A 14,699-nucleotide genomic window follows, 5' to 3' on the forward strand; every position below is an offset into this window, starting at 1 on the left:
ATTCATTTCTTCCTACAAACATTTATTGAGTGCCTACTATGTGCTAGGCATCAATCTAAAGTGCAACAGTGAATTAAAATACATTCCTTGTTGCCTTTGCGGCATGTACATTTCAATGGGGGAAGACACATACGGAAAATAAAGCAGAAAAATAAAGCAGGAGGTATGATGGGGGTAGGGTTGGATGATCTTATCTTACACAATGTGATCAGAGAAGGCCTCTCCAGTAAGGTGATGTTTTAATAAAAAAGAAAGTGAGTTGTCAAGATCTACCTGGCAAGAGACAGCAAGGGCAAAGTCGCTGGGGAGATACTCAGCAGGTTTGAGGAACAGCAAGGTCAGTGTGGCTAAAATAGAGCAAGCCAAATGAATGGCATTGAGGTTGGGAGGCATGGATCATGTAAGTATGGAATTTGGCTGTCATATGAAGGGAGATGGGAAGCCATTGGAGAGATCTGAGCAGAAGAGAAGCATGATCTAACTTTTGTTTTAAGACGATCACTCTGACTAGTGTGTGGAGAAAAGAATAGGTTATGAGGGATCAAGGGTGATAGAAGGAAGATCAGTCAGTGGAAACTGCATTAAGTCAGGTAAGATAGGCTGGCTTAGACTAGGGTGACAGTGGTGCAAATGGTATGTGGTCTGAGTCTAGGTATATTATGAAGGAGGAAGCAACGGGACTTTCTGATGAATTAAACACGAAATGTGTAAGAGATTACATAGTTTGGGTATTTGTCCCCTCCAAATCTCATGTCGAAATGTGATCCCCAATGTTGGAGGTGGGGCCTAGTGGAGGTATTTGGATCATGGGGGTGGATCCTTCATCAATGGCTTGGTGCCCTCCCCATGGTAATGAGCTCATGTAAGATCTGGTTGTTAAAGAGACAGGGACCTCCGCCAACTCTCTGTGGCTCCCTCTTTCCTGCTCCCGCTTCACCCTCCGCCATGAGCTAAAGCCTCCTGAGGCCTCACTCTCAGGTATTCCTTTATGGTAATGCAAAGTGGACCAACACAAAAGAGTCAAACACAACAAGATTTTAGGCCAGAACAAACAGAACAAAGAATTTACCAATATAAGTGAGCTTGCTTTAGAATTTAAGAAAGTATTATATATATTAACTAGTTCATTTTTTACCAGAGAACAGGTATTCGATAGATTAAAATCTCATTCCATTCTATCAGGACATAAGGTGGTTCATGATTTTTTACCAGATTTTAATTCTGCAACACTCACTAGTCAGATATCACTTTGCAACACTGGAAGTTTTCAATCAGAAAAGGTTTTATTATAAGAAACAATGACATCAGGTAAAAATGCAAAAAATTGTGCAATTATGGCAAAATGTTTAAAAATATCTACACATTTGCCCCCACAGGACTACAGTACTTACTACATACCTGAGCACTGAACATTGAATTCCATTTTAAACTGCTTTACATAGGGAATCTGATTCCTTGATGATCACATCCATTTGTTCTCATGACCAATGAAACCAGCTTGATGCTTAAGCATCAACTTTGTAGAACAGAAAACGAAGATGGAAAATAAAGAATACAATTTCTACTTTCCTATAACATAGTTATACCAAGTCCAGTTTTCAATGTGTAAAAAATATATAGGAAAGTGCTACATACATTCTTCAAATGCAAAAACAAAGTTAAAGTGGAACTGGCATATGTTAGACCTACATTTTAATTCTGTAGTACCCATTGTGCCTTTTACTTAAAGTCTTATCACACTATGAAAATGCACCTTAAATATCTAAACATAAACCCACACATGTCACTAATCTTAGTTTCCTAGGACCTCTTCTGAATCCATTTTAAAAGTGGCAAAATATCCCAGCTATATAATTTAAACAAATAGTTCTTCATACAAAATTCAATATATATTCTACTCCCATAACAAATCCTAAGCCTTGCTTTTGACACACTTAACTTAGATCGTACCCTCAAATATAAATTGTTATAGCCAAAAGATCAACTGTTGTGCCGACAAAGAGAATAAATCTACTGTTGAATTAGCCACAGTATGTCATTCTCTTATATAACATACAGCACATGTAAATTGCTAACTCAATGTTCTATGTCATGTTTTCAAGTAATGCATTTTTCTAAATACACAAGATTGTCAAAAAGCGGCAGGAAATCTTATTCAACAAAGCTTTCAAAAATAAATTACATGAACATCTCTTGCAAAAAAAATTGTTTTTTCTCTCTCCTCAGCAATGCAAAACTGTAAAGAATGATTTTTAAAATGCACAGTAATAACTCCAAAACAGCATGACAATAAAAAACAAAAACAAAACAGTAGAAGATAAAACTGGGGAGGTAAAAATATTGACAAAGTTTATACAGAGATTACAGACATACTATTAACGCCGATAAGAAGAAACCACATATCTAGCTAAGACTAGATTTTAAAATGTTAATTCTAGAAATGCTGTCCATTTTAACTTCTGCTTCAGAAAACATTCCCTACTTGTGGAGGTCTATGTAAAGCAGTTTGGAAAGTTTCTGAAAAACGAGGTATGTGATGCAAAGAGGCAATGTTTTCAATTTGTTTCACAGTATCACATTACAAGTTGTGCAAAATTTTTAAAATACGAACCATGCCAGTTTGCTTTCAAGTGAATAAAAATATTGTGATTGAGGGCAGAATCTGTCCTATGCTTATACCCTTTATGAATTATGCTAGGCTTAGTAAAATATGTTACTGATCCAAATGCCTGCCTTAGGTACACAAATAAGTTGGTTTGTCCTTCATGTTAACATTCCTAACTGATTGTTAGAAATTCATCAGTTAAATACAAAAAATGCTTTAGTATCTAGAAAGCTATGGTTCTGCTCACTCACTCTTTTCCTTTTCAATCGCCTTCAGCTAGAAGGAGGATTCCAATGTAAAAGTATTCATCACTGTTAAGTGCAAAAATGAAAAAAAAAAAAATGAGGTTTTAATTGTGGTATGAAACTTAAAAGAAATTAAATTAGACCACTGCAGGAATTTTATGTTTCTGGAAAGCAGAATTTTAAAAGTAGGTATAAAACTTCACATTATGCTCTGCACAGAAGAGAAATAAGTTACCTTTCCTTGTACCAATAATGAATGGACAGGTAGATGGAAGAGAAGGTTGGGCTACAAATGGCCCATGTTAGTGCAAACTGTGTATAATGTTCCTACTATTCTAAGATTGAGTCCAGTTAGATGAATAACTGGTCATATCTTCCTATCACATAAGTAGAGCATCTTGTGAAATCACAAGAGTTCAACAGGTAAAGAACTGTGGCCATGAAATGCACACCAATATGAAAGATAGGCATAGGCTCAGACCATTTAAATCTATCTAGTTATACACATGAATTAAGTTAGACTAGCACCAGCCACCTGTGAATATGAGCACTTTTCCAGATTTTCACAAATGAGACAGTGTTAGCACTTGAAAAAGTTATTGACAGAAAACTGCCACTTTAAAACTTTAGCTTAACTTAAAGTTACATGGGAAATGGAAACAATCAGACTAAAAGCTCTTTCTGAGACTAATTTTTCCTTCAATCTACTCTAATAACAGAACATATTTAAATCTCAGTACACTTGAAAACAGTACACAAAAATAGATACACATAAATATTAAGAATGAGGATCTAAGTTAGTGCTTCTCTGTGTTAGAGAGGTCACAGCTAAAGTCCTAGTGATATTGCCTCAGATTGTTACCCGTATTTAAAATTAAAAGTCACATCAAACGAGTTTAGATGTCTTTACCCAATAATACCCTAAATGCTCTTACAAGAGTGCATAGTTGTCCTGATTCTTCTGGTACCTCAGTTACTATTTATCACAAAACTATAAAATGAAATGATTGATTTTATGCCAGGAAAAAAAAATGCTGATAATTGCACTTCATTGTCTTTTCCTTACTGAAATGAAATGTCACAAGCATGAAGGAAAATTCCTCCCTACCCTGCGATCTTTAAGCATACCCATTTTCCACATATAAAACTCTCTCAGCTTTCTGAAATACTGTCAGCATTCTTTTGTATCAAAGACAAGTTTCCTAAGAATGAGATGCCAGTGATGCACTAAGGCCTGCTACTCATTTAGAGTACTTTCTGAAGACACTGAGGATACAGTTTAGCAACAGCACATTCAAAATGCCGGCCAAGGTCCCAGAGCCGATCTGGGGTCTCATACACTTTCATCCACTGGTCAGCAATGTCATCATATTGGTAAAGGGAATTTTTTCTGCTGGTTCTGAAGACGTGTTCTTCGACAGTCACTTGAGTAGCTCGAACAAATAAATGGAGTTTGTTCTGGAAAAGTACCAGTTTAAGGTATGGATTTATGGACTGGTCACATGGAAAGTCTTTCTTACGAGTCCATTTATTTAGCTCAATATCATAGGCTTCTACAGTAAACATACGTTGATGATTTCCACAGGTTCCAGCTATGTAGTAGATAGAGTCCTTGTATACAGCTGCTAAGCCCTGGATTCTAGGCACAGTCATGGGGGTCAAGAATCCCCAGTAGTCTTTTTGAGGCTCATAGAAGAGGAAAAATTCTCCTAAAAAAAGAAAAAGAAAACAAGAATATGTATATTTTTATGTTTGGTTTTTGGTTATATGTTGTAACTACAACCTCTAAAGATTAAAGGGCGTAATTTTCTATATATTTCACTTTCTAAAACATTTCCTTTATAATCTCCAGAGATACATTCATATGGGTTATGAAATACCTTAAAACTTTGTCATTCCATGACACAATATAACCGATAATATTATAATCAACCTGAATTGGGAGGTTTGTATTGGGAAGGTATAAGGAGTTGCTTGGGTTTGATGGTAGAATTGTTAAGAGCTTGATTCTGGCCAGGCACAGTGGCTCATGCCTGTAATCCCAGCACTTTGGGAGGCTGAGATGGGTGGATCACTTGAGGTGAGGAGTTTGGAGACCAGCCTGGCCAACATGATGAAATCCCACCTTCATTAAAAATACAAAAATTAGCCAGGTGTGGTGGCAGGCACCTATAATTCCAGCTACTCAAGAGGCTAAGGCAGGAGAATCGCTTGAACCTGGGAGGTGAAGGATGCAGTGAGCCAAGATCATGCCACTGCACTCCAGGCTGGGTAACAATGTGAGACTCCATCTCAAAAAAAAAAAAAAACAAAAACAAAACTTGATTCTATTTGCTCTATCCAATGTGTGTGTTTATAGAAAATTCATTTCACTCTAACTCTAAAAAAGCATTAGTAGTAGTGTTCAGCCAGTAAGACCAAAATGCATACCTACAACATCACCATAAATATGCCATGATAAATGTATATGCTATTTCATTAGAAGACAGCAGATGGAATTATACAGATTTATGCTTATGGGTCACTGATGTGCTTACCTGAATGTTGCTATAATGCAAAGACAAACATTCAGCAGGAGAAAACATGCCTTTAATAAGATAGAAAACACATACATGGTTTGTGATGTTGACTCTGAGTCAGTTTCTATTTTGATTTGACAATATAAAAAGTTATGCTGAGTCAGACTGCCAATATGAAAATGTCTGAAAGAATTAAAGTAGTGAGGATTTATAAGAGTTTTGCTAATTATAGCATCTGTATAAAATCTTTGTAATAAAAATCTGAACCCTTTATGAACAGATTAAATGATACTTCAATAGCCACCGATAGTACAACATAAGCTTCTGACTATGCATGTCAGGTTTATTTATGTAAAGAGGCTTTGTTTAGATTAGAAATACCAGATTCTAAATTGAGCTTCCCCTTGAAAACTGTTTTGAACTAGGGTTACTCTTATCTACAAATTCAACTACCTACTTCATAACAGTGATGCTTTGCCTTCAACTGACTTAAAATAGCTTGTTAAGCTCCCAGATTTGCTTGCACATCATCTGCCCTTATTGCCTAACTTGTAACAGGATTCTTGATAAAGAAGGTAGGAAATTTAAACTTTGTAATGTGTGCTACCTCTCTATAAATTTCTTATAGATAAGAAGGTAAAGACGACAAACCAAAGAAGTTGAATTTTAAAATCTAAAGTACTCATTTAATAAGTTAAAGCTAATAATATGCAATTAAGAAATCCTTAGGGCTTCAGAGTCCTCTTAAGTAAAATATAACCTCAAATTAAACGATGTTAATAATTCCAGCCCTGAAATTCTATTAATTCATTGCTAGTTTGCTTTAGTGTTTGCATTAATATACAACCTTCACATTCCAAATAGGAATCTAATTCTACCTCTATCAACTAACAGTTAGGCAGTAAGACCAAAATACACACATACACAGCTTCATCATACTGGATGACATAACCCATCCAACTATACTGGGTGGATTATACATCCATTCCTATATTCCATTTTTCCGCAAGACAGCAAACCCAAATCATGCCCTGTGCTTCTATTTAACTAAAATAACGAACGAGAGACTACAACTCCTTCTGAGGAATTAACTTGACACTGAACTTAAACAAATGGGCTTGGACATTACTAGGAAATTTTTAGTTAAATAAAGGATTAGAGCAAGGAACACAATTTTTAAAAGAAAACAATGGTGGGAGGCCAAGGTGGGTGGATCACTGGAGGTCAGGAGTTCAAGACCAGCCTGGTCAACATAGTGAAACCCCGTCTCTACCAAAAATTCAAAAATTAGCCGGGCATGGTGGCGGGTGCCTGAGACTGAGGTGGGAGAATCATGTGAACCCAGGAGGCGGAAGTTGCAGTCAGCCAAGATCATGCCACTGCACAACAGCCTGGGTGTCAGAGTGAGACCCCGTCTCAAAACAAAACAGAAAGAAAGAAATGAAAGAAAAGAAGGGAAGGGGAAGGGGAAAGAAGAAAGAAAGAAAACAATGGGATAAGGGCAGTCATGCATCAATTAATGACAGGGACATATTCTGAGAAATGCGTGGTTAAGTGATACTTGTCCTTGTGCAAAGAACTTCATAGAACATACTTACACAAACCTAGATGGGAGCTTACTACACACCAAGGCTACACTGTAGCCTATTGCTCCTAGGCTACAAAACTGTACAGCATGTGACTATACTGAGTACTCTAGGCAACTATAACACAATGGGAAGCATTTTTTGCATCTAAACATATCTAAACATGGAACAAGTACAGTAAAAATATGCTATCATAATCTTACAGGACCACCATTGTGTATGTGATCCATCATAGACCAAAACATTACATGGCACATGACTGTATATCTTCATTGAAGCTGCTCCTTTTCCTTAAGTAGTAGTGTGAGAAAAACACCAACTGAGAGACACATACGAAGAATAAGGATGTTGCTATTATCTACACTGCATTAAACTTTCAAGCAACTAAAATGTGTAAGAAACCAAATAAAAGAAAAATACTAGTTATCACAAGTCAGAGCCTTGAAGCAAATGTCTTATTTACTCTGACTCAGTCACTCTACCTCTACTGTTTTTGCCAAAGTAGTCCTTAACAGTTAAAAAAACAAACAAACAAAAACCACTACATATATCAGACAGTCCCACTTAAAATGGCAAACCAAAAAAAAGTGACATCTCAAAGTTTTCTGGTGAAAACAATTGAAAATGTATTATGAAAGGCAACATAAACAGTGAAGGTGAAACTTAAAGACTATACTTCTGAACTCTTTGTAATTAAGTTTCATAACTTTTGCAATAATAAGGCTCATATAAAACTCTTTGGTAACTAAATAGTATAACTTAATTAATGCTTTGTTCCTTTTTCTCTTTCAAATTAATCCAGTAAATTCCATCAACACCAGTTGCTACAACATCTCAATGTAACTCAAGAGCAAAAACAGCCATGTAACAACCTTGCTATTTATTTCAAGTCCTACAAAGTACTCTGAAATAGTTATCCCAAAATGCCGAACTATTATTTATTAAAGAATGTTTTCAAAAATAGTTATTCTACATGATATCAAGACACAAAATCATTAAAAAGTATAGGATTATTTTAGTAATTTAACAATACCTGCCTTTTTTTAATTCAAGAGTTTATTTTCTTTATGGCTCTTTACAGAACACTGTTCCAATAGTTTGATAAGGAAGCTGGAGGTATTCCTCAATTAACAGGAACACAACTGTTTCAGTATAATTAAGTAAACCACGGCTTGATGTGTTACCCTTCCATGAAAAACTGAATCACTTAGGCACCTACCCTGTAAAACATAGATCTTCTCTTTGTACTCCACAGCATTATGAAATTCCATTGCAACTGGCATTGCGCAAACAGTCGTCCAGCAATTCTCTCTACTGTCGTAGCACTCAACAGATTTTAGTGAGTTTCTCCCATCACCTTCATAAACACGACCTCCGATTGCATACATTTTACCACAGCAGTAGACAAGTTTGCAGCCTATTCTAGCTCGAAGCAAGGATGGTTTGGATAGCCATCTATTGGTGGAATGATCATACATCCAGAAATCATTTTCTGCCTTATGGTCGATGGAGACCTCACTGCTGCTTGGCCTGTACCCTCCTGCAATGTAAATGTCATTATCTGGTGATACAAGAATCCCAACTTCTCTCAGGTCATTTGGTGGTTTGCATAGTTTAAACACCTTTCCTGTGACTATATCTAGACAAGGCACTGTTTGCTTCTTTCCTGAGTGTTTGTGGGCAGCATCAAAACATATGATCATTTCAGAAGCAGTCATTCCAAGCCTCTGTGTACAGCCATTGGTGTTGGATGGTCCCTTTTCTACACAGCTTTTGGCTACAGCCTGTGCAAACTGAGGTGGAATTTTCTCTATGAAGGTATCTTCCATCAGAGGAAAACGTATGCATTTAGCAAAAATTTCTGGAAGGTGTACTTCTCGTTCATTCTGTTCATGTTCAAACCACCTTATAATGCTTTCATAAACATGCTCTTCTCGGTCTACATTTAAATCATCACTGTCTAATATACTTATCAGCTGGTCTTTTGTCAACTGGAGAAACTCTTGTTCTTTGGTGACACACAGAAACTTTTTACGGATGTATTCTTTTGATCGATCTCCGAGTTCCTGATGACCATAATGATCAGCAAAGATAAAGACCCCAATAGAATTCTGTGGGTCCAAATGACTGATCATATACTGAGCACATTGGTCTTGGATGGAAGGAATCTGGAAGATGCTAGCTGCAGTGAACAAGGCTTGAACATTGGCCTCTGTGAGAATAACTCTGGAGGTGTAGGCATAGTTCAACACTAAGTCCATCGATTCAGCTTCAACACCGACTATTCGAACTTCTTTTTGAGTACTTTCTGTAAGGCCGCTAGTGAACATGGATCTAAGAAGGAAAGAGTGGTTAATATTACATGTGTGCTATAAATCAAAATTATTGTGGCAAGATTTTAAAAGTACAAAGTTACCACAAAGATAACCTTTTGAAACTGAGTATTTCCTAAAATAGTCCCTGATATTCTGAATAGGAGTAAAAATTGATAATGTATCAGAAAGATTGTCAGGCTAACCTCAAAACCCGTACTCTCAGGGCTAGCCCGCTTTGTGCCAACTATGAAAAAAGGAGAGTACACCTAAGTAAATGCAAATCAAAAGGTGACACACATATTCCAGATCACTTTATTTTCCTGGAAGCCCCTATTCAAGTTGCCTTAGGGACATCAGATCTTAAATTGTGCCATGCCAGTCAGAAAGCTTAAGAATACTGGCCTGGTGTGATGGCTCACTCCTGTAATCCCAGCACTTCAGGAGGCCAAGATGGGTGGATCACAAGAGGTCAGGAGTTCAAAACCTTCCTGGCCAAGGTGATGAAACCCCATCTCTACTAAAATAAAAAATTAGCCGGGCGTGGTAGCACACCCTGTAATCCCAGCTACTCAGGAGGCTGAGGCAGGAGAATCACTTGAACCTGGAAGGCAGAGGTTGCAGTGAGCTGAGTGCCAGCCTGGAAGACAGTGAGACTCCATCTCAAAAAAAAAAAAAAGAATACCTATAAAGGTATCATCATGATACATTAGTATACAAAGAAACAACCTAATAAAACTTTTCATGTCCTGGTGAAAATTACAAGGCAACTTGTATCCAAAATACATCTTTAAAATGTTCATCTTAGAAAAGCACGAAGTTCTTTAAAAGTACATATTCTCCACCTACTCCTTTTTAAAATTTTTATCTTTTGAATGCTTCCTTAACCATTATAAGTAATACAATAATCACTTCACTTACCCTTGGAAATTTTGAGAACATTTGCTTAAAAGGAAATACTTCATTTTCTCAAAGATACTGTATTTTACCTATCTAAATCTAGACATAAATAAAGATTATGGTAGAGTCAATATATAATGCCTCTTTTAAACAGAGCTTAATAGTTAACCGATTATTTGAAGATAATAGTTTTTAAAACCCCAAACTTTTACCTTTGAGACCAAGTTGGTTTTTTCTATTATTAAAATATTGTTGCATTTATGGGATTTTCTTGACTGAAACATTACACAGCCTGACTCTTTAAGTATTAGTCACTTGCAAACATCATTTGCCTTTCTTTTCCCTCCTTTAAAGTTTCATTCTAGATGATCCAGACCCATCCTATTTAATTTTTGTGATGTTATGAAAAATGAATTGCAAAGATTTCCAGTCACTTAAAAAATATGTCTCAAATTCATGGAATTTATTTTAAAATGCAGTATGAGAAACACTGGAGGTACAAGGATTCAACTTGCTGCCCAGGTTAACCATCTTCGAGTCCTGGTTTTACTTCTACAATGTACATTTTAATTTAGTATCACACAGGCTTTTTTGATGACTAAAAACTAGATGTTCCTATGTATGTGCTGGTTTTCAATTCAGGTGCTGCAGGACTCACCTATACAGCTACCAATTAAAAAGAAAAATAAAGCCCTGTGTTAGGGAGAGATTAACTCCCAAAGGAGGATATACCACATATCCCTTTATCATGGGAACTACTGCTGACTTGAATAGGCTCGTCTTACACACAGGAGTGGTCTGACACTTCATGAGTTTTCCTCTGCTCTAGAGTAAGTTCTTCATGTAAACTCAACATAAATGAAGCTAGGGCACTTCCTTACACAAAATCCAGAGTAGCAAAAAATTTCTAATGATCATAAAAATTTCAATTCTGATGAGTTACTGGTATCATGAAACAGCCATTCCAGATTTCCAGCTATTCTAATTCTTCCACTAGTGATGCAAGACGTAGAAACATTAAGTATGACTTTCTACATCCCACACAGGAAGCAGCGCTGGTACCAAGAAACTTCGGTACAAAAACCTCTAGCAAGAGATCAAATTCTAATCCTTGAGTTTTCTAGCCAAATATCTTTATTTCAATGCACATGTCGTATCCGCAGAAAATTTCTCAAGTATTTTTTACTCCTTTTTAAAATTAACTTAATAAAATTAAAGAATTTAAGATTTTAAGGATTCAAGAAAATCAGGAATCTATCATAGCATACTTCTTTCAAAGTAAAATTTTTTTCTAGGCCTTCAAAAATGAAAAATGAAACTGCAAAGTGAAAATGTCATACTTATGTAACTTACTAAGTATATTTATTAAGTATAGTGCTTAATAAGTATACTTAATATGTCATATGTATGCTTACTAAGTATTATACTTAATAAGTATTCTATCATTAAATGTCATACATACATTAAATATAACACTTAGTAAGCATACATAAGTATGACATTTAAATGATAGAATCCAGATTATTAAATTTCAGTAAGATATAGACATTTTTACTTTGCATTTTTTTTGTTTTGTTGGCTTTTTTTTTACTATTCAAATGCAATATACAATAAAAATGTTTTAAAGGAAACTTTAAAAAGGACCTAGTGTACCCACTCTTGTTCCTTAAGGGTCATATGGCGACCAAGAAGCCTGGCTCTGCAATCAAATGTAGCCTCTGTCATTTACTCGTTGGATAGATGATTTAGGCAGGTTATTAAAACGTAATCTCACGGAGCCTCAGCTTCTTCATAAGTAAAATGGAACAACAACTATGCAGAGATAGGATTAGGATTATAAAGATTATATAAGGCAATACATGACCTAACCATATCTAATAGATAATCTAGGTAAGTGAATCTCACCAGAAGTTTCCATTACCAGGCCAAACTTCATACCTTCTGCATATGTGAAGTTGGTTTTTTTTTTTTTTTTTTTTTTTTTTTTTTTTTTTTCCAGCTCACTGTCTTGCGATGATTAGTACTTAGTAGTCCAATGACCTACCCTAGGCAAGTCTAAATGGTTACATCAGAAGCATCAGACTGAAGTGACTATATTTAACCCAGTATTCTGAGAAAGAGGAACCAGAAACTACTGTTGGAACATTATACGGTTATGTGCCCTATAAACGTAAGCACCTTCAAAAGGAAAAATCACATTCAGAGTGTGGTTGATAACTTGACTATTATTTATGCGCCACTTGTGAACACTGAAAGGCTTAAAGTGAGCATTAGACACAAAAGAAGTTAAACCCACGCAGAAAGTTGCCTTTTCCACTAATCTTAAAGTAGGAAGTTATTTTTCAGACCCAAGTTTTTAAATTTTACTTTTAAAAGTTTTATAGTAAACAATATAAGTAAAAATAAAAACTTCGTTTAACGTACTTCTAGAAATCTTGGAAATTATTAATTTGGGACCTTAGGCACATAGAAACTATATTCATTCTTGCTTTGACCCCCATAGCATTTAAACGATCTACTGAGTGGTAATTTGTTTTTGAAGGAAGATGCTACATGTTTTAAACTCTTTTATAAAAGAGTCCCATGCACTAAAGAAACATGCATTATGGATAACTTTTTGAAAGAAATTCTAGGTCAGCACTGTCCAATAAAATTGCCAATGATGAAAATGCTGTATCTCTGTGCTGCCCAATATGACAGCCACTAGCTACAGGTGACCACCAAGCACTCAAAAAGTGTTTAGCGTACCTGGGAACTAAATGTTTTATTTTATTTAATTTATAATTTAAGTTTAAACAACCACACATGGCTACTGGCTGCCATACTGACCAGCACAAGTCTAGATTTTCTGGTCATTTACCTCAACCATACACACACAGGCCCACTAACTTAAAAACCAATCACCCGAAATCTAGAAGAATCCCTCAAGTCAAAAGAAGGTCTTAATAAGAGAGGACCTGTTTTCTAGTCTCAAGAAACAAAGTCATTGGTTTCATTCCATTATCGCAACTCAATATAAACATCAAGTGGACAATACTGAGGGGGAAAGGGAGCTTGGTGCAGATACCAACAGAAGTTCCTACCATCATCATACCTGAAGTAAGGGCTGATTGCAGCAAGAACGTTTCTATGACAGGAAAATGTTTTCCCGTGATCCACTTCCACTACAATGTCTGTCAACTGTCCTTCATCGTACATTGTTTTGAGCTGCTTAAGAATACTGCAAGCATGGAAGGGGTCCATGGCATCGCTGGCTGGGTCTGAAGATGGAATCCCATTCGGTGTTGGGGAAGACTTACTTAAATCTAGGAGGAGAAAAATCGTACAACCACAAGAAGTGCCGAGCCAGTTACGGCGTCGCGGGATTTTTTTGTTTGTGTGTCTGCTTGCTAGGCTTTTTCCCCCTACAAATATATACAAATGTCTGTGGATATGTGCACGACCTCGTGGGACCGCGAGTTTAGGATCAGGGAGACAGAGGGCGGAGCGCGATCGGCGGAACAAGTTCAAAGGCCACCCTGCTCCTGCGGAGCCCGGCGAGCCCGGCACCCGTGCTCGCGGAGGGAACGCGCTCGCAGCCCAGGCGAGGCGTCTGCGCGGACTCCGCCGAGAGCCGAGGGCAGAGCCTCACGAGGGAAGCTCGACCAACGGCTGCCGCCGGTGCCCCCTCAAGCCGCCTCCCGCTGCCTCCTGGGGCGCAGCGCCGGCGGGTACCCAGCCTCCCCATCCCAGTCCCGCCGGACTGCCCACCGCCCTCCGCACCATTCATCCTCCCTCTCCTCATTCCCCTCCACCGCCTCATCCTTCCCTCTAGCTCCGCACCGCTACGTCCTCATCCCACTGCCTGTGGCCGGCCCCGGTCCACCTTCCCCCTCACCTCCCTCCACGCCGCCCTGGCCACCACACGACCCACCTGCCGACGCGGCCATTTCTCGATGGGGCCCCGGCTCCAGCTATTTAAAAAGGAAATGTCATTTCGCTTCTCTAGCTCCCGGGTTCCGGCTCTTCTAAGCTTCCCCTGGCCAATGGGGTGTCCTATGCATCTGGCTCCGCCCCTAGCCGCCGAATTCCTGGGGCTGATTGGCCGCGACGCGAGCATATGCATGTCGGGAAATGTAGTTTAGTTGCCCCGGCTCCCGCGTGGTCTGGGTCGGGCGGAGGCCCAAGCCGGGAATTCTTATTGGCTGATTCGGGCGGAGGTGGAGAGCAGAGAGCAGTCCAGCCTGTGGCCGTCGAGCGCGCAGTGCCTGCCGGGAGAGGTAGTCTTCTGGCGGAGGAGACCTGTCATTCTGAGGGGCTGGGGTAGGGAAAGCTCTTCAAGTGCGAATTTCCCCATTTTAGGCCTCTCTCCTGGCCCCCGGCACATTTTTTTTTACCTTTTTCTTCTTCCGTAAACTTCCTGCCAGTGACTATCTTCCGGTATGAAATCAAGCTCTGCGTGAGAGCTGTAAAACCAGAAAAATTTGGAAATGGACAGGAGGGCTGTTGTCCAAAAATGCAAAGGAAATCTGACGTCCCACCCTGAAGAAAAA

General features: G+C 38.1%; 1 protein-coding gene across 2 annotated transcripts; it reads right to left on the bottom strand.

Annotated features, from left to right (window-relative positions):
- Positions 1-1,264: 1,264 nt before the first annotated feature.
- KBTBD8 (kelch repeat and BTB domain containing 8) lies at positions 1,265-14,171 on the bottom strand. 2 transcript variants are annotated; one of them, XM_023200278.1, is made up of 4 exons: positions 14,081-14,171; positions 13,262-13,472; positions 8,175-9,289; positions 1,265-4,559 (listed from the first exon to the last, which is right to left on the bottom strand). In XM_023200278.1, the coding sequence occupies exons 1-4, from the start codon at positions 14,094-14,096 to the stop codon at positions 4,096-4,098; spliced, it is 1,806 nt and encodes a 601-aa protein (XP_023056046.1). In that variant the 5' UTR covers positions 14,097-14,171; the 3' UTR covers positions 1,265-4,095. The 2 variants fall into 2 exon arrangements, with proteins under 2 accessions (XP_023056046.1, XP_023056052.1); XM_023200284.1 differs by lacking the exon at positions 13,262-13,472 and having other exon boundaries at positions 14,081-14,145.
- Positions 14,172-14,699: the final 528 nt, after the last annotated feature.

This window comes from Piliocolobus tephrosceles, chromosome 2, assembly GCF_002776525.5.
Source record: "Piliocolobus tephrosceles isolate RC106 chromosome 2, ASM277652v3, whole genome shotgun sequence".
In the NCBI taxonomy this organism is placed as follows: domain Eukaryota; kingdom Metazoa; phylum Chordata; class Mammalia; order Primates; family Cercopithecidae; genus Piliocolobus; species Piliocolobus tephrosceles.